General features: G+C 41.2%; 1 protein-coding gene across 1 annotated transcript in view; it reads left to right on the forward strand.

Moving 5' to 3' along the window:
* DLC1 (DLC1 Rho GTPase activating protein) overlaps window positions 1-10,233 on the forward strand; it is a 407,289-nt gene extending 397,056 nt beyond the window's left edge. The window contains exons 13-18 of the mRNA XM_025200150.1: window positions 269-482; window positions 927-1,041; window positions 5,878-6,096; window positions 6,944-7,161; window positions 7,391-7,564; window positions 8,373-10,233. Coding sequence (XP_025055935.1) covers window positions 269-482; window positions 927-1,041; window positions 5,878-6,096; window positions 6,944-7,161; window positions 7,391-7,564; window positions 8,373-8,490 — 1,058 coding nt within the window. The 3' untranslated portion in view covers window positions 8,491-10,233. The remainder of the gene's footprint in view (window positions 1-268; window positions 483-926; window positions 1,042-5,877; window positions 6,097-6,943; window positions 7,162-7,390; window positions 7,565-8,372) is intronic.
* Window positions 10,234-20,763: the final 10,530 nt, after the last annotated feature.

Raw genomic sequence — 20,763 nt, forward strand, 5'->3', positions numbered from 1 at the left:
TTAAATTCTAAAATTAACTCTGGAGTAAGCACAACTCTTTTTTTCACTCGAGTTTTTCTCCAGGCAGGAAATAACTGAGGGTAGTTAAGCTGGTGGCAATAAAAAGGAAAAAAAAATCCTTCATGTTACCTATGAATGGTATGCATCCTAAAGGAAATCACTTCAAACTAGAGTAAAAAATGTGAAGCCAGAGTTTACTTTGGGATGTATTCATGCTGCGTGTGTGGAAAATCAATGAGCTGATGAGAGAATTGCTAATATTATGCAGATGTGCCGAAGGATCAGCGTCTCCAGGCTATTAAGGCTGCCATTATGCTTCTACCCGATGAGAACAGGGAGGTCCTACAGATTCTGCTTTATTTCCTGAGTGATGTCACAGCTGCAGTGAAAGAGAACCAGATGACGCCAACAAACCTTGCTGTGTGTTTAGCACCCTCCCTCTTCCACTTAAATACTCTCAAGAGAGAGAATTCTTCTCCAAGGTACGCCTACAGAAATATAGAAGAATGTAGCTTTGAACTGCTGTTCCTGTGCTACTGTTTTTGGTATATGGTAGGCACTGGGATTCTACTATTAGCAGATGATAAAGAGTGCAGGGAAGGAATTTATTTCAGATGTCTTAGAAAACTTAGAAGCATTAGGTTGAAAATAAACATTGTATCCCCAGTCTTTGTTCTCTGTTATAGGGTTGTTACAAATACAGACAACTCTGCAAAAAGGTATATGGTATAGGAACAGCCTCAGTAAAGACATCAGTAGCATCTTGCAATAGGGCAATCTTGGCATGACCCAGAGCTTATGTAAAGACATCAGGGCATTCTGCAATCATGTTGCCTTCTTACCAAACTGTAACAAGAGTTGTCATCTTCTCCATTCACTAATTTTGAACGTTTCATATTCCCACCCTCCCCCACCCCTTTGCATAGGGTGATGCAACGGAAGCCCAGTCTGGGCAAACCTGATCAGAAAGATTTAAATGAAAATCTGGCTGCTACCCAGGGACTGGCCCATATGATTGCTGAGTGCAAGAAGCTCTTCCAGGTGAGATGATTGTCTGTGAAACATAGTCCCATTGGTACAGCACTGAGTTGAAAGAATTTTGCAAAACAAAATGGACACCTACTCCTCTCTAGAAAAACAAGTATATTTTACTTTGGACTATATAATTAGAGTAAAAGTACATTTTAAAATCCATATGTATACATATTGGTGCTTATGTGTATATTTTAGCAGGGGTAGGCAGCAAGCATTGTCACTTCCAAGAGCCAGATTCTGTTCCACCTATTGGGCACGTAAGTGTGTTTCTAGTCCACCTTGTTCAAGTCCTTGAAAATCTACTTTTGTAACACACCATCAACTGATCCATAAGACTCGATCAAAAAGTGCCAAGGAAAAGGAAGACCCACCCACCTCGTTGTACTAAGAGTTTTTTCCAGGGCCTTGAACAAGGTGGAATATGTGAGAACCTGAGTCTACCTGCATGCTTAAGAAATGGAATAGAATCTGACCCCAAACATCCAAAAAACTGAGACTTGATCCTGCCTCTTGGGTCACATTTTCAAACTTTTCACTACAATGATCATGATCAAGAACTTGTATGAGAATTCCAGCTTCTATTTAACAAAAGGCAAGATGCTGCTGTTAAGAATTGAGGATTTAAGTCAAACAGCAAAGAGCACAGGACTTGTGCTAAAATCTCAGGACTTCGCAAAGCAGGGCAAAGAGCAGGAGGAGGGCAGGCATTGGAGTGTGGAACTATGGACAGGAAGCAGAGGTTAAAGGGTTTGTAACCACTGGGACAATATCCACACCCTCACCTAGGTGGAACTCGGGATTCCTTCAGTGTTAGCATTCCTCTGCTGTCTGCAAATAGACCAAAACCTACTACAAAGATGTGACTCACCTCCCTCTGCTGGCCAATCTCTCACTATGCAGTTAGTTCAAGTGGACTCAGGTCTGTGCTGGGGAGCTATCATTTCAAACCCTGCTGACAAAAGATCCAATTAGTACACTTCTGTGTGGCAGAATTTGTTTTCACTACTTGCTTTTCTAAAAATCAGGGAAGTTGCATCTAAAAACCCACTACAAGAAGTATTCAGGTAGGTAGTGCCATCAAGCACTCAAAGTTTGGAAAGTCAGAACCATGTAAGTTAACATAGCTATAATTCACAGCATCTTGCTTGTGTATGCATACAATATGATATTGTCTTTGAATTACAGGAGCCAATACTATTTGTTTTTACATAATCCTGCCCTGTTCAGTGCAGAGGAGAGAGTATGTCAGGATTCCATAGAAAAGGAAGCAGGAGATTTCAAGAGTGAAAAGTTCCATGGTTTTAAGCAGGCAAAGGCCACCTTGGAGACCTGGGTTCATGTCTTCACCAATCTCTCCATGATGCCAGGCAAATACCTTATGCCAGATTTTAATGGGTGGTCACCATGGGCATTTTTACATGTGCTTCAGGGGTTGGGGGTAGGGGCAGTTAATTAGAACAGCTCCAAGAGCCACTCTAATTAAAGTGCCTGGAGCATCTCTTGTATCAGTGTCCCACACTTCAAATTGGCAGTGGAGGTGCTTTATCTAAAGCTTACCAAACAGCAATGGGGACTTTTCAGTAGGAACATCATTATTTAGCACTAGCCAACTGCCAGTCAAGAATAACGGGGGGGCGCCAGCAGAGACAGACCCCCCGCCCCATCTGGGCCCACTCCTCCCTTCCCACCTCATGCTTGGGGTCCAGGTCCACTCCCCTGCTCCCCACCGCAGCAGTGGTGGGAGGGGAGAAGTGGGTCTGGGCCTGATGTGGGGAAGGACCAGGCCCAAGGGTGGAGGGAAGCCAGCCCGCCATAGTGGCAGGGGAAGCAGTGGGTCCGGCTGACCTGGTGGTGGTAGGGGGATGGGAGAAGCAGCCTCAGGGCTGACATGGAAAGAGGGGTGGTAGAGGAGTAGGCCCGGGCCCGAGGCAAGAGGAGGCCCGCTCCTCCCCTACCCCTGCTGCTGCCGGGCCAGGTCGGTCCCACTGCTTCCCCCCACACTGCGGCAGGCCGGCTTCTCCCCACCCCCTCAGGCTTGCTCCTCCTCTTCCCCCCCCATGATGGAAAGGGGGGGTGCTGGTGGCTTCGCCCCTGTCCCCCACGGCATCCCAACCCCGCTCCCCCCAACCAACCCCCCCACGCTGCCACTGCCACCTCCAAGGAGCAAGCAGGGTGCGGGGGCGTGAGGCCAGCTCCAGTGGCCTTGCCCCTCCCCACTGTCGCCACCTGTGGGGAGCAGGGTTGGGGGAGCAAGGCCCCATAGTCCCATGTCCCCATCATCATGGTGGCACTCTGCTGTGCCATCACCTCCTGTCCAAATGCTTATTTGCACTCTGGCTGTTTCAGTCAACCAGTCAGAGCGCAAATAAAGCATTATAGACAGACAGACTACGGCTTTTATAATATTAGAATTATTGAATGTTCAAATCGCTGCTTTTTTTTTCAGAGATCCAATCTCAAATTAGGCAACCAGAACTAAAGAATAGTTTTGACTGAATGTGTTGGTGGCTTTGGTCCTATCTGTAACATAGGATCTTACTGCATTTCCCAGCAGTCTTCATTAGCTGAAGCACAGTTGCTTCCAGTGATAAGAATCTTGGAGTAGCCAATGTGGTCTTCATAGCAGGGTTTTGACCAGTGTGCAGTAAATACAGCACATGACCACATATCAAACAGAACAAAGTATTGAACAGCTGCTCCTCAACTAGCATAGTTCACTCAGATCCTGACTGAATGAGGCAAGGGTCCTATATAAAGAATAACAGGATAACGTAATTAAATAATATTGTATTTTACCACATATGGGGGATGTGTCCCAGAATCAAAATGTTCTGGAAAATGGCTAGAGACACGGTAAGGGAAATAATAAGAAACCCTTAATGATTTTATCGAACCTTCCCGAGAACTCTGTAACATAAGTCGTACAGAATTGATTGCACAGCTTCTAGTGGCTGAAAAATTACATTTGCTTGGAAGAGGACTGGCACTCCTAAAATCACTAACTGGTTTAAAAAACTTCAGGAAAACTGTCCTATCAAGTCGCTGTTCTACAGGGTAGAAGGGGAAAAAAGGTGCTTGCTTAGAATTTTGGTGGAAATTCTTAGATTTTGGTGAGAGAGATTCTCCTGCCTCCAAACCAGTAAGACTTCTGGCACATATAATATTTAAGACATAATTAATGTGTTAATTGCACCATAAATAGTAGTAGTGGTACACATTCAGCTGATTTATGGTGACATAGTGGTCAATCAACAAAAAAGATATTCCACAGTTTATGTGCAACATCTTTGTGGCTTTTTTGTATGGAGCCATAATTTGAATGTGTAGCATGCCCATGCTGATGATTAGCTGACTGTCAACATCAGCATTGGGATGGGGGTCAGGAGAGGGGCTGGGGCAGCCAAGTGCTGTGGAACAAGGCCCTTTAAAATGCTTGGTTATGGGGAGCCCCAGGTCTTTGCCCTAGGTTGATTCCCTTGCCTCGCAGCTCTGGGGAGCTGCAAAACAAGAAACTTCAAGGTGTTTCAGATATCCCTAGTGTCAAGGAGAGATTCCTGATCCCAGGATCTCTGGTGTGCTGGGACCTGTAAAAATGGCTTACACAGCCCAGCTACACACTGGTTTTCGGGGGTCTACAGGGGTGCCAGCATTAAGGAGAGGCTACCTGTTACGAGGTTCAAGTAGGGAGCCTGTGTGTTTGCACGTGCCAAGTTTGCGGGGGGGCTCAATTTGTAAACCCATGCCCCAGGCTTCCTGCTGGCAGTGGCATGATTGGGATCTGATCCCCAATCCAAACAGTCATGCCTCCTGCATTGCATGTGCTGTGGCAGGAAGTATGATTGTTTAGATTAGATTCCCATCATGTCATTAAGTGAACATCTGCCTGCTCCCTGAGAAACATTTTTGAGGAAAGTGCCAGTTTTACGAGCTAGCATTTAAGAACAAATTTGAAATTATTTGAAATCTAAAAGAGGAGCTAAGTAGATGATAGCGAGCTTGTATCAGGCAGAGTCCTGATTAAAAAAAAAAGGTTGAATTAAGGAGGTTACACACACAGACGGAAAAACACAAATGCATAACATTGACTAAAAGGTAAAGTAACTGTCAGCAATTGAAAGAAAGAGAAAGAAAAAACACACAAGTTATCTGTGGACATTGACCTGGGTTAATAGAAGATGTATGTATGTATTTACACATACTTTGGGGTATTTGATGTGTCTTTAAATGGTTAAATTTTCATTTGATAAATTGGATGTTAAATAAAATGTAAAGTCTTAAAAATATCATTATGGACAAGCATAGGCAGGCTACATTTAAAGTTGCATCAGAAATCTTAATTTTGAGATTTCTTAGCTTCCAAGTGTTTCACGTTCCATTTGTCCTTTTACAGTGTGGTCCTATGTAATTTTCACATACATTTTCCTTCTTTTTCAAACATGTGAGCATGTACAACACACACACCATTCACTACTTTTTCTGATCCTGGGTGTGGCTGGGGATTGTTTTTGACTTGCAGAAGGTGGAAGTGAAGTACAGTGTAAGTATTTCTTTCAGCAGTTGGAGATTTCCCTTTTGTGTTTGATCAGGTCTTTCATTAGTACACTGCTCTGTTTAACTGCATGCTCTGTGTTAGTTGTCATACAATGTAATTGTATGTCTGAGGGAGATTACAGGCACTTTCAAATTCAGATGACTGGAGCGACTATCATTTGTGGATTTTAAATTTACAGTGTCCATCCTGCTCAGTTCTTTGACTCAAAACAGTGTTTCTCACAGCATGGTTAAAGTGTCTTGGTATGAGTTCTCTCTCTCTCTCTCTCTCTCTCTCTGTGCTACTTCCAGATTCCTGAAGAAATGAGCAGATGTCGAAATTCTTATACAGAGCAAGATCTTAGACCTCTCAGCTTGGAGGAGCTTGGACAAAACAACAGCACAGAGTCCTCTGACTATCACTGTTACCTCCAGGACTGCATGGATGATCTACTCAAGGACATGAAGGAAAAATTTAAAGGTTGGGTCAACTGTTCAACATCTGAGCAAGCAGAGCTGGCCTATAAAAAGGTAAAGTTCTATCTCATTTTTAACACTGAAGCCTTGGGTCTAATGGTTTGGCCAATATAGAATATACTCTAATAAATCTAAAAAGTATGGCTTCAGCAATGCTTTTATTTTGCAAACAGAGAAAGTGTGGCTGTATTTTGAAAAGCAACTTTGTGAAAACCCCATCACATTAGAGCTGATCTTCAGGTGTATCCAGAGTTTCAAGTGTACAGCTATAAGTAACAAAAATGAGTTTTGTCTTGTCAGCTCAGGAGCCCTAATAGCTAAGAGGCAGTGAGTACATTCCATTCAGCCATGTGCATCTTCAAAATATTGTTATTATATTCTGAGTAGCAGGAGCAGTTAGACACATTAAAACCCTTAGAAGCCAAGTGTTTCACAGAGGTAACTGAAGGCATTAGTTGGCCTGCAAGAATATTTATGACAGGAAATGGTAAGGAAGACCTTCTTGTTTTGGACTAAGCTCAAATATACAAAGCTCGGAGCAGTGAGGAAGGGAACCAAAAAACATTTTCCTTTATTTGTAATTGATTACATTTCAGCTAACACCAGGGAGGCAATATAATATCCATGGCACATCAAGATGCTTTTCATACAATACTTTTTCAGGGTAGGGTCACGTTTTGAAATTCTGATAGCTACCTGTACAACTTAAGAAAGGCTCGTTATTTCTACCAGGCTATGATGTTTTATTCAGTTAAACATCAGGTTTCCGTAAGAAAGATAGTCTTTCCAATAACAACCTTACATGGTGCTTTGATTTTCTATGTATTCCCAATACTAGGAAAACAGGAAAGAGAAAGCATAAATTGTAATAATCCTGAGAAGTCCGTGCTTATGTTCCCAGGTATCTGACGGGCCCCCACTGCGGCTGTGGAAGTCCACCATTGAAGTCCCTGCCATGCCTGAAGAGATTTTAAACCGTTTACTGAAAGAACAGCATCTTTGGGATGAAGATCTCTTGGATTCAAAAGTAATTGAAACCTTGGACAGTCAGACAGATATCTACCAATATGTCCAAAACAGCATGGCCCCACACCCAGCTAGAGACTTCGTAGTCTTAAGGTGAGATTTCATGTACCTGGTGATTGGAAGCCATCAAAAACTTTTTTCTTGTGTATAAGAGATGTTCAGACAATCTTGCCTATACTATAGAAGAAAGGCAGGTTTGTGCATGTGTGCTACATCTTGCATTCTTCTACTTTTATTCTAACACTATTAGAAACTTGTCCCTTTTTCTAAAATCAAGCAACCACCTAATGTAAGACAATTCTTTCCTAATTGTTTTTAATAGAACATGGAGGACAAACTTCCCCAAAGGGGCCTGTGTGCTTTTAGCCACCTCAGTGGATCATGACCATGCTCCAATGGTTGGTGTTAGAGTTAACGTGCTCTTATCCAGGTATCTGATTGAACCCTGCGGGTCAGGAAAATCCAAACTCACCTACATGTGCAGGATTGATTTAAGGTATGGTCTTCTGCTTCTGTCCCACCAGTCTTTGATGGAGGCAGTTCTGTGGGGCAGGGGTAAGCAGGTTGTAACATACAACATTAATTAAACAAATAGGCTTAAATGTTACAATCCTGTATCTGAAATGATAGTGACATCTACTGGGATCATTTAAAAAAAAGTATCAAATCAGGAATTTGAGGCACTACAATCTTCATTATAAGGACTGAAAGAGAGCCCGAGTTTTGTAAATCCCATGGCATGGCAGTGTTCACAAAATATCAATATTTTAATAGTAAGTTAAGGTTCAAGGTACATTCGGAACTTTCTAATCCATGCTGTGTACCTCGCAAAACCAGTGAAGACAGTTTCGGCCATAGAAAGCACACAACCTAACTTCATTATGGCATGAGAGAGCTAGGGAGATGCATCTTTCAGTGTTATTCATTAAGCCAATTATGTACCTTTTTTGAAAATGTGTGCTGGTTCGTTTTCTTTATAGCAGGAACATTTGGGTGGGAAGAGAGAGGGAGGTATTATTTACGCACAGCTGCATAAGTTGATATCAGAAACAAAGTTTTGATGACATCTCAGCAGATCTTATTCACCGTGATTGAACAAAGACAGTACATCATGGAGAATAGATTGGAGCAGTTAAGATGCAATAAAGAGCTTTCCAAAGTTGGTGGAAGGTTTTTCTTAACGTTATATTCTGTCGGATTTTAGGAAGAATCTGTAGCAAATAGGATGTTCACTTTTATGCTTTTGTTTAGTAAAGACCAGAGTTGTGGACCTGTTTCTCATTTGCTTTTTCTCCATGCTATAGGGGCCACATGCCAGAATGGTACACCAAATCTTTTGGACACTTATGTGCATCTGAAATTGTTAAGATCAGAGACTCTTTTGTTCAGAATCTTGAGACTAAAGAAGTAAAATCTAGGTGACTGCTGAGGCGGAACAACTATTCATTATCATCCCTGTATATAGTCCCAAAAACCAAGGATTGTCATGGCAGAATGGATTCTAGCACAACCTGCAAGTCATATCATGGAAGAACAAGATCATGAACTGGACCGTGAGCGTTACTATAAGGCTGTGGCAATACCATACATCCGAAAGCTGCTTCCTGTCTATGTAAGGTCTATAGTATAGATCTTGACTGGAATATATATAGGAGGACTTCAAAAAAGATAAACTAAACTATTAGATGGTTTGAATTGCTTCTGAGAAGCTAAAACTCTTTAAACATAAGTATATTATGTAACATGGTAAAGATGCGTGATCCCATGTGCTATTAGCTTTATGTATGTATCTGTCATTTTATCTAACGTGTTTGAGGGACTGGTGTATCCACTGGAATAGTTGGTACTCTTCAATGTGTTCTCACTGAGATAAGCGAAGAAAGGTTTGCACAGAAATTAATGTGTGAATGAGTGTGTTAATGGTTGAAAGGAGTAGCAAAAGTCGAATTAGAAGTATGGTGTCTGGTACACTGATAATTAAGCGGAATGGATTTTAATGTATTGGAGACAGTTCAACCTGGAATCTGACTACCAATGGGCCAGCTGCAGCACCAATCATCCTTTGCTCTTGCTGGTTTTGTATTTTCCCCAGTCAATATCTTTGTTAACTTGTAAGCAACTGCCATACTACATTGCTCAGAGTACTGTCCATTGCCTATCCAGATCTTTTTAGGAGCATTTAGTGATTCTATTACAATGAGGAGAATACAGTTATGAGCTTACGGCTGAAATTCCTCTGTAGTAGTCAAGTGAATAAATGTCAATAGCTGTGTTGCCTAAAAGTGAGTATTGTTGCATTTACTCCTAGATCTGCTATGATAATTGTATACAGTCTTAACCAGCTTAGTATATTTTACTGTATTTTAACAGCTTATGAAGAAAATTGTAGACATGGAAGTCCTGTCATTAGGACTCCTATGACAGCAGAGAAAGGAAGTTGACAAGGAAGATTTATATAAATTTTCCTCTCCTGTACCTGTATTTCTGAAATCTGCACATTAGTGTGAAACTAGAAGCTTTAGAGTGAGCTAGTTAATATATAGATTTTTTTTTTAGCCCTCTAAAATATTTCTCACTGACAATCGCTTCCTATGGGCAGTAAGAAACTAAAAGAGGTCCTCTGGAAAAGGTGGTCTTTATACAGGTTTTACTGTAAAGATAGGGATTTGATTTAGAGATGCAGTATTAAGTGATAAATGTATTTTATGGCTAGCGTATGAATGAGGTGTAAGATGGATTTTTGCCTGAGACTAAGTTACCATTGTCAGTGTTATTAAGTTTTCCTTAATGGATGAAGATTTTTTGTTATGGCAAATAATGTAGTGTTTCCAGTATCAGTGTTCCTCACGAATTGGGAGCCCTTGCATATTCAGCTTCAAACAGTTTGTAAAATCGTATGTTGTACATACCATTCTATTGTAAACATGTATACTTGCCCACAATGTACTGTCCTAGATAAAGCATGATAAAGATTATTTAAAATATACTTGTATTTATACCTCAAATATTCTTTTGGGTTTTTTGTACCTCAAGTATTTTTTTTCTATTGTAAATATGCTTTACATGATTATGGTCTAAGTGAAAGAAAGGAAGAGGTTTATAACATGCTATATATGTCTGTACAGAGTATAATCAATAAGTGCACTATTAAATGTTTAAAATGGAGAAATGGTGTCATCTTGTTTTCTGTTGTGTACTTGCTACTTTCATGTCCGTAATCTATATTTCAAAATAAACCTGTTTCTGAGAAATACTGAAGTCACTTGACTCCCCTGGATTTTAGAACCCAGGACCCCCTTGCTCCTAAAATAGCAGCCATCTCATTGAGCCACGTTCCTTCTACCTTATGCTTGTCCTTCTGGCCTCACAGATCTCCCTCTCATCTCCCTAGGCAGCCAGCTTCAAAAAGGAAGACTGCAGTAAGTGCAGGATAAAGCCTATTCTGTGGTCTGGTACTTAAAGCACTTTGTTGAGAAACGAGAGAGCCGTGTTCAAAGCTTCTTAGAGGTGGGGGCTAAAACCTGGATATCCCATTCCTAAACATCTTAGCTAAAAGGTAGGATGGAGGCCACCTCACCTTGCCTCCCAGAGGTGGTTGTGATTCTCTCAGACTAAAATTTCAGGGTTTGCCCAGCCTTGTGTATATACCTAGTTAATTCTCTCCCCTCAGGGCAGCTACTGGGCCCAAGCATGCTCATCAGGCCAGTGTGAGCAATGTTGAATCTCAAACTGCTCAAGTGCCAAGAATTACAGTTGCATGACTACGTGCCAACCATTTTGGCACGTGGACAAAATCCTAATTACCCTTCAGACTCGATAGTAAGTCATCCCTAAGTAAACTGTAATGGTTTCTTTACAGGATGACTTTATACCCCCAAACAGAGACTCCATAACAAGTCTGGTCTGTTTTAAATATAGCATAAAGTAACTTGCTAGGAAACGTTGATGAAAGAGTACTTCCCAACTAAAATCAAAGACCACATCACAAGCCAATGGCAGATGCAAGCTGCTAAGATGAAGGAGATAAAGACAGAAATGTCTCCAACCCTGAACACTAAGAAGATATTGGGAAGAATGGGCAGCAATATAAAGAGGAAGCAGTACTATTTAGCAAATAACACAATTATATTGGACCCTGTGTCAACATACAGAAAAAAACATATACAACAATCTTAAGGAAATAGCCATATACTTGAATTTAAGTTTGATTGAGAGAACTGGAGCAGGGAAGGGGGACAAGGTTATCTATAGCAGTGGTAAGATCATGTTTAAAAATGTGATGCATTCTTACAACAACTGGGAAAGAATTCAGTGGAAACCCTTCAAAATTACAGACCTGGGAGAGCAATTTATGAAGAATGATTAAAGGCATTACTTCCAGTAAATGCACTTAGATTGGCCAAATGACAATTAAGAGGAACTTGGTAAAAGTTTGGCAATATTGGAAGATTCGAACAACCAAGCAAAATGTTTAGTTTATTTCCCCCACCCCTGCCACTTACTGAAAGTATTTGAGTGAAATTTTTAAATGGAAAAATTGAAGCATAGACTCAGGAGAAAAGCTTTAACACCTCCAAGATCTTTGAGGTGATGGGACAATCAATCCATGAGAAGCTGTGAAAATTTACGTCATTTAAAACTGCATTGAGTAACATTTTTGTCCAACAGAGATTTCCCAGTTCAATTCTAGAACTAGCTGGCACAAGTCAGACCCAGCTAAATCATGATTTTTACCTGAGAGCATTTAAAATAAACTCTAGACTCTGATTACTTTCCTAATATGTGTATTTAAATTACTCCTATCATCTAACCCCAATTTGGTTTAATTGTTCATCAGTAGGCTCTTGCCTCATGTCTTTCAGCTTTCTATGAAGACTATCCAAAGTGATAGAAGAGCTTGGGTTCATCTCTGATACTATCATAGACAGAACAAGTAATAACACCTACAGTTAAAGTTACCTGATACTTTCCACTTTATGAACCTGTTTTCAGCTGCTTAGAAATTTGCCTGCTTAGAACAGTATGTCCTGAAGTTTTCCATGCTAGGTGTCTGCTTCATATGGATTAAAAAAAAAAAACCCAATTGGCCATGTTAAGACAGAGAAATAGGGAAGAAGCTACAGCATAAAAGAGCAAATGGAAGCACAGTATAGGTAGAGCTATAAGCAGAGGTTGGGAACAGTAGCAGAAGGGTTTATGCTTACAAAAGACTGTTCCCATACAGAACCTGGAATCAGGGCCAGAAACAGACATGGGCAAACTGAGCAGCTGTCCAAGGCCAGGACAGAAAGGGGGGCTGAAAATGGTAATTCTTTTATTATTATTATCATTATCTCTGGCAAAGGGAGGCCCAATGCTAAAAGTTTGTCTGGGGCCGTCAGGATTCTAGGTACAGTGCTGCCTGGAATAGAACCCATTATTCTTCGGTCTTGACAATGTTTTGCTCTATAGCAAAGACAAACACTGGTAAAGTGTGTAACATCATCACCCTCTAGTGACAAACCCAAGTGACAAGTTAGTAACTGCCTCATGTAATAAAGCCTTGTGCTGTGGCCCCAAAGACCCAAAACAAATATTAAGAGAGCAAAACATTTAAAACCAATTAAGAAAAACTACTTTACACACACAGTAGCTTAAACAGTGTGTAAGGAGACCATCATTTTCTCCAAAAAAGAAAAAAAAATCATAGCAGGAACAATTTATGATTTGGAAACTAATCTGCACCTGCTGTAGAAGTGCGCTAATAGATTTACATATAAATGCTTAACGTATCAACTTATCCTTGCTTGCTTATAGGACTACTTATGAATGCTTTCTGTCATAGGGGCAGGGTTAACAGAGAAGCAGATGTTCTGCCAATGGAATACAAGTTTCTTGCCTTTACTTCTACTCGTGCATAGTATGCATCTAGTGCGTTTTATGCAAGATTCTTAAAGAGGACTACACACCATGATCTCTGTTCTAAAAGTGCCCAGCAAGGCTAGTAAGTACCTAACAAGGTCACATACAAGTTGGTAAGAGATGAAGCTAGAACTAGGAATTATTGTATATTGGCAATATGTAATCAGGACCTATTGTATTGCTGTGCCATGCAGATTTTAACTACAAAAAGGAACACAATAGGTTACAACAAACCAAAGAGTGAAGGTGAAGGATGAATGAGCATTAAAACATTCTCCTCTTAGCCCAGCTAGCAGTACTAACCATTCATCATCTGCCCAGCTGTTGTCAGCTAGAACTGCCTGGTTATTTACAAAGATAAATGTTTACAAAAGCACTTGAAGGTCTTAATTCTTCTTTTCTGCAATGCTAGTAGAAATATCCCAAGTTGTTCAGTCTTTTGGAATAATAACCAGGTTTCCTTTAGATAGCAAGAAGTTTGGCAGCCACTAGCAAGGCAAATACATCACATTGGACATCTACATAAGACACTAAATGCACAGTAAACTAATTCTACTGCATATCAGCGCATCACGGCAAAACCCATGTTATTGCACTAATGCACAATAGAATAGTCTACTGTGCATTAGTGTCACTAAAAAGGCAATGCATCTTTCTAATCACTAAAAAGGCATGCAGTAGCACCAGTTACTGAACACTGATTTAATAACCTGTTATTATATGTACTAAAATTAATGCGCCGTAACTACGGTGCATTAATGCACATGTAGACATACCATTAGGAGTAAAGACCAGGCCAAGGAGTAAAGAATGAGGCAGTAGTTAGTTCCACCAAGATATGACCTCCAGAATCCCAGAGATATGTTCATCCTCTCAGATACAGTGGTCTCAAGTGACTAAGTATCAGGTGTCACTGAGCTAAGAATCAGGTATTTGCATGAGATAACTTTTGAAAACACTAATAATTAAAGTACTTAAACCAAAATAGAGAAGTGACTATGTTAAATTGTAATGAATTAAATTCTGATAAATCTTGGTCTTGCATTCAAAAGCTTGTTTAACTTTATTTCAACCATGCCCTTGGTCCAATTAAAAAATAATAATAATTTTTAAAAAAATCTTGCCTCTTGCATAATTGCTGGACCATCACAACTATAATATCACTCTAACACTACCATGAGTTGAATTCATAATTTTCTAAAGAGAGATGAGAGAAATTATAAAATCATAAAAGTCCAGGCTTCTACTCCTGTCACTTGAGGATCAGCTGAGTGTTGTGCCCCACAGTCTTATATAAATAACTAAAGATTATTCCAGAGAAACTAAATCTTTATTCTGTCTTTTCCAGTTGGGAGAACAAACTGTTGGAGATTTTTGTTTTTGTTGTACCAAACCCTGGAAACTGCATAGGAGCCAAAAGGAGGTTTCTCAAATTTATACAGGGGATTCTGGGGGGATAGGGTCACAGGCCAATGGGCTAAGGAGACTGGAAAAAACATGGGTGAGCAAACATCAAGGTACATATGCTAAGAATATACATAACAGACTATAACAATAATTCAATGATAAAACACTTCAGGGACGGTTTAGCAAGGTAACAAATAGGGCACATCCCCACAAGCACACACATACAGTTTGAGGTGCTGCAAACTACATGTTCTGCACGTGCAAGCATTTGCTACACTAATACTTTGCAGCATAACGGGGTGGGGTTTACATTGAGAGATTCCCACCAGATCTCTGGTGGCGTGCACCACCAGACACTGGAGCCTGGCTGGCCAGAGACACACTCTGGCTGCTTGTCGGACTCCAAGCAGCCAAATCACTGCTGCTGCTGCCCCAAGAGCCCCAAGACCCCAGGTAAGGCTGCTGGGACCAGCACAGGTAGTCCCCTATCCCACATGGGACAATTTGCCTTGCAACCAACCCCATGTGCAGAGATGTGTGCAGTGGCACAAATTTTTGCCACAGCAACTGCACACCTCCGTATGTGGGGATGAGTCCATTGGGAATATTAACAACATAATGCAATACACTGAAGAAATCGTAAGCCCTCCTTTAACTCCAGGGGGGCTCTCAAACCTGTCTTTAGTCTCACAGAACACTCAAATACCCAAGCTCCCCTTCTAAGCCCCACTGTCATGGCTTGCAGTCAGCCCCGCTGCAGCTCCTGGGTCTCAGCTAGCTGCTGTTTCTCTCTCTGTCTCCCTCCACGAAGCTGTTTCTTCACGTGCAATCCCAGTTCCCCTCCACTTCCTTTCCCTTTCCCCACGATGTTATAGTCCATTACACTATGTTTACCAACAGTGCATCTGTCTTGGTAGCGTCTCTTAAGTGGTTGTAGGAAGGGAGACAAGGAGCTGTCCTAACTAACATAAATGGATACAAAAATAAGTCATTTTGTAGCATTAGAAACTCTACATCATATCTGAACAAGGCAAAAAAAACATTTACAGAATCTTGCAGTATCTTTCTATATTGCTTTATAGCAGTGGTGCTCAACCTTTTTCCTGGTGGGACAGATGTTTGTACCTGGTCTGACTGTGGGCTGGATGATGGTTCCAATCCAGCAGCCAGGGCCAGTATGGTGGGTACCATCAAGCAACAAGTAGGGGAGCAGAGGGCATCCTGGTCTAAACCAGGCTCCAGGAAGGCAGAAAGGGGGCTTAATCTGGCCCCATGTAGGGGGAGGAGGGGTGTGACCCAGCCAGGGGCAGGGATGAAGGGGGCATGGCTCAGCCTAGCAGGGGGAGGGGATATGGCTTGGTCATAACCTGGCACTGCAGAGGGAAGTGGGCCAGACCCCATGGGGGAGAAGGGGGTCCACAACCTGGCCTGCAGGGAAAAGAGGACATGGCCCGGCCCCATGGGTTGGAAGGGCATGAGGCCCTACGCAGCCCCATGGGAGAAGGGGGCACAGCCTAACTTCCAGGCATGTGGGGCTTGGGGTTTGTTATACCTTGAAGTATGTAGAAAAAAACATGAGATCCTGGTTAGGACTGTATGTCTATGTCTGAATCATTGAATCTTTCAGAATCTCCCCAAATTGATTCGGAGGGTTCTGATTCAGTTTGGAGAGATTAAAGGATCTCCTGATTTAATTCAGATTCAGAGATTCGACCACCAAATTGGGCCAAATCAAATCAGCAACCGAAGCTTCACACTGCCCTAGGATTTACCAAGAGCAAGTCATGCCTAAACAACCTGATTGATTTCCTTCTACAATAAGGTGACAGGTTCTGTGGATGGGGGGAGAACAGTGAATATAATATTCTTGACTCTAGCCCACAACACTCTCATTAACAAACTAAGGAAATATAGACTAGACAAAAGTGCTGTAAGGTGGATACATAACTGGTTGCATCATTGTGCTTAACAAGTAGTACTCAAAAGCTACTTGAGAGGAGATAATCAAACCTTGGGGTTTCCCCAAGGTTCTGTTCCAGGTCTGGTATTGTTTAATAACTGCATTAATTATTTGGATGATGGGACTGAGTACATACTTAGCAAATTTGCAGGTGACACCAAGTTGGGTGGAGATGCAAACACTCTAGCGAGTAGGGCTAAGATGCAGAATGACCTGAATAGACTAGAAAAATTACCCAAAGTCAACCAGGTAAAATTCAACAAGGGCAAGTGCAAAGTCCTGCTCTTCAGAAGGAATAACTGCATGTATAAATACAGACTGGGGAATGATTGTCTAGGCAGCAGTACTTCAGAGAAGGACCTGGGAGTTACAGAGGCTCATAAGCTCAATATGAGCCAACAATGTGCTCTTTATCCAAAAAAAAGACCAACAAGTAACAGGATTGTCACTTGCAAAATAAGGGAAGTGATTCTTCCACTCTTCAGCACTGGTGAGGCGTGACCTGGAGGACCGTGTCCACTTTTAGGCCCTGCACTTTAAGAAAGATGTTAGCAGATTGGAAGAAGTCCAGCAGAGATCACCAAAAATTATTAGAGGCCTGGGGAACTGGACTTATAAGGAATGACTGAAAGAGCTAGGGTTATTTAGTCTGGAAAATGGAAGACTAAGGGGGATTTGATAACAGTGTTCAAATACCTGAAGGATGATTACAGAGACAACAGAGATGGGCTTTTCTCTGTAGTCTAATCTCCACAGGAACAAGACTAGGAACAATAGACTCTAGTCACTAGGAGGGTGGTGAAGCACTGGAACAAGTTACCTAGAGAAGTGATGGAATCACCGGAGGTTTTTAACGCCCAACTTGACAAAGCCCTGGCTGGAATGATCTAGTTGGGGATGGTCCTGCTTTGAGCAGGGGTTTGGATTAGATGACCTCCTGAGGCCCCTTCGAGCCCTGATTTTCTATAATGCTAAATTGCAGCAGAGGAAATTTAGGCTGGAGACTAGGAAGAACTTATTATCAGGGTAGTCAAGCTTTGGAACAGGTTACCTAGAGCAGTTGTATTTAGTAGCCATGTTGGTCTGAGATGAAAAGAAATGCAAAACTCTAAAACTCATGGTTCAGAGATGATACCTTTTATTAAACCAATAAAAGGTATCATCTCTGAACCAAGAGCTTTAGAGTTTTGCATTTCTAGAGAAGTTGTGAAATGTCTATCTCCTAGAAATTTTCAAGAGCACGTTGGACAGACACTTGGCTGGGATGGTCTAGTCAGGGATGATCCTGCCTTGAGCAGGGGGCGGGACTAGATATCCAAGTCCTTTCCAGCACATAACTGCATATTCCTCATTCAAGGGTAGCGGGATATGCAGTTAAGCTTAAATGCACCACATTCAGAATTAATTGTAACAGCGCATCCATTTTTGAACGCATGCCTGCATCCCAGAGCTAAAACATTTAGACCATTAGAGTAATTTGTGTAGGAACTTGGCACTCTCTGGATTGGGCTTTGGATTTCGAAAAGCAGCACATAGTCAAGAAGGGCCATGTGACTATTTACAAGATTTGACTATATCATGCCCAGGTTTTCCTCCAGGAATGTCCCAACCATTAGGCTATGGAGCCATGCCCACTCTCTCCCTCCCATGCCTCTCACCCAATAAATAATAATTTAATCCAAAATGGGACAGTTTCAACAGGAGGTTCTGGAGAGTAACCCCAGAATAGCCTGTAACCTAGTAGTTAGAGCATACACCTGGAAGGAAGTATCCTCAAACATAGCAGGAGGAGCTGAAGCTAAATCAAACACAGACTTAAAAGATAACAAGCATAGCCCAGCACTTCTGCAATAAGATTTCCTTGATAGGTAGTAAGTATGCTTTGAGATGGCAGTGCCTGATCTAGCTGACACATGATAGGCTGAGAAACTAGTAGTTTGTGAACTGTGATGCAGCATAGGTGCTCAACTGCTGAGTTCTGACTTCACTGGGACATCAGCTGATTTGGGCATGCCCACTAGCAGATGGTTAGAGAAGTTCATCTGAAAAACTTCAGGTTCCTCCAGGGTAACGCACTGTCTGAATAGGATTTTAAGGACCTAAATTTTGAATGTGGCAGGACCATAGGCTTAATGTTATTGTAAAATGAAGAGCAGAGGGAGAGATTACTTTTTGGATGGACAGCGTGAACAGGTATGCTGGGAAGGTAATAAACCAACCATTCCTTCTGTGCTATGCATGTATAACAGAGGCCAGTTTAAAAAAAAAAACAACCAAACAAAAAAACAGATTGAAAGCCAGAGCTGGAGTGTTTAGAAAAGACAAATCAAGAATAAAATTAAAGCTCATCAATTATGGATGCAAATAGCCATCCTTTGGACTTGTCTTAATGCTCCAGCTGCGCTGCTCATTCCTGGGCTCTCTTTTTAAACCTGCTTTTCTCTGCTGTCTCCCTTTCATTAGTGTGTTGAACAGTGTCCAGAACTAGCCTTTCCTCACAGTAGCTTGCTGTTTTCTGATGGAAAAGTCGTTTCCAGTTTTCATTAAAGAATGTCCCCTAGAGCACAAAGGGAAGGGAAGTGTTCTTCACAGGGTGAGATATGCGGTCTCTGCACTCTCTTGGCATATTGTTTGACAAACAAGGAAACTGCCCTCTGGTTGCCCTGTCTCCTGTTTAGAAATATTCCTTTCAGGCACAGACACAACTGAACAGGCAAGGAAGCTCTGTCATAGGAAAAAAGGATACATTGTTTGTTTATCTAACAAACACAATCCCGCCCCACCCCCAGGCATCAATTCTGTCTCTCTCTCTCCTTTTTTTTGGTGGCCCTCTATGTTGGGGCTGAACGATTGCCCTCAGGATGCAGCACAACATTGTCTGGAAGCCTGGGTTGTAGTTTTATCTCTATCACGGGCTTCTTGTGTCACCATAAAGGAGTCATCTGTTTTTTGATGCCCCGGTTTCTTTCCCTGGAGGGCTGCAAAGCAGAACGTGCATTTGCTAAGCACACCACTATTCATGGAAAAAAACCCATGTTATTTACTTGTATTCCGTGAATGCCTAGAGGCCTGAAATTAGAGCAGTTCTCCATTGTGCTATGCACTCAGTGCCCAGCAAGTTTATCATCAAAATGTAAGACAAGAAAAGGGTAGAAGAAACTGTTTTATTAACCCCACTTTTTATATATAGCGAACCAAGGCATGGAAATTATAGGATTTATCTATAGAAGCTCATTCAAATCCAAATCCTGGACCTGTGTTTTTCCCATAAAACTAATGTGCTTTTATCTTGCAAATGGACTTTTGACATAGCTTAGGCAACTAAGATAAACCTAGTTTACAGCATACCTTGCAAACACTTGGAAAATCATCAATGTTACCAAATTATGGGGAGGATTTTTAGAAGTGCCCAGATCTCCCTTAATGTCCAGAAAAACCACATACACTGTATGACATTTTTTATAGAAGTAAATGATTCCAATATTAATATTGGTCATCAAAAATAGTACCTCAGCACTGCAAACATGTGCTGCGACTTTATTTTTAGTTATAAATCAGAGAATGATAAATAAAGTGCATTCATTATAATACTTTATTTCCTCATCTGGCTGCCCCTTATTAGCCCTATTCAAAAGCAGTTCTAAGGTTTTGTTGCAATATAAATAGCCATCAGCTTCAAGTAAACCTTGACCCAAAAAATATTAGATTTCCCTCCAGATTATACTAGTCGAATTAATCCTGAATCAGTAAAGTGTTGTGAACCATCATACCGAGAAATGGGAATGTTATAATGTTTGCCTGGAACACTGTATCTTTTTCCACTGGTAAAAGATATTTTTCCCTAGCTATGACAAGTTGTGACATAGTGGAGATTAAAAATTAGAACCTTATGATTGGAAAGGCTATTTTAGGTGAGTTTTGAAGGTTTCTAATTTCTCTCAACCACTGATATTTATAATACCAAGGTAACTTGGATTTATGGGGAGCTAGATATTTTTTTTTTAATCTAGTACCAGTAAAAGTTTTAAAACACTCAATGAACTCTAAAAATAGATTTGATGCAAAACATGTGACAAAGTAGTGCATAATGGAACACAGCACACTAAAAACGTTTTACTCCTGTATGGAATCACATGAAGCCATGTTTTCCTCAAACAGATCATCACTCTATCTTTTCAATAGAGTGACCTACAATAGGTTGTGTGCTCAAACAGAAATAGGTGGAGTTGGCTTTTGATATCTGGAGTCATACAGATGTAGCTCTCTAAAATGTTGTTAATAGTAATGTTAATGCAGGACAAGTACTCTTGCTGTGCGTATAACCCTCCCAGAGCTGAGTGTTGTTCCATAACTGGGGCTCTTCTTTTCCAGTGCTACCTTAATATAACAGCCAATATTTACATACCATTTAGCTATTTCCATGTTTT

The sequence above is a fragment of the Alligator sinensis genome, unplaced genomic scaffold, assembly GCF_000455745.1.
Source record: "Alligator sinensis unplaced genomic scaffold, ASM45574v1 scaffold516_1, whole genome shotgun sequence".
NCBI lineage: Eukaryota > Metazoa > Chordata > Crocodylia > Alligatoridae > Alligator > Alligator sinensis.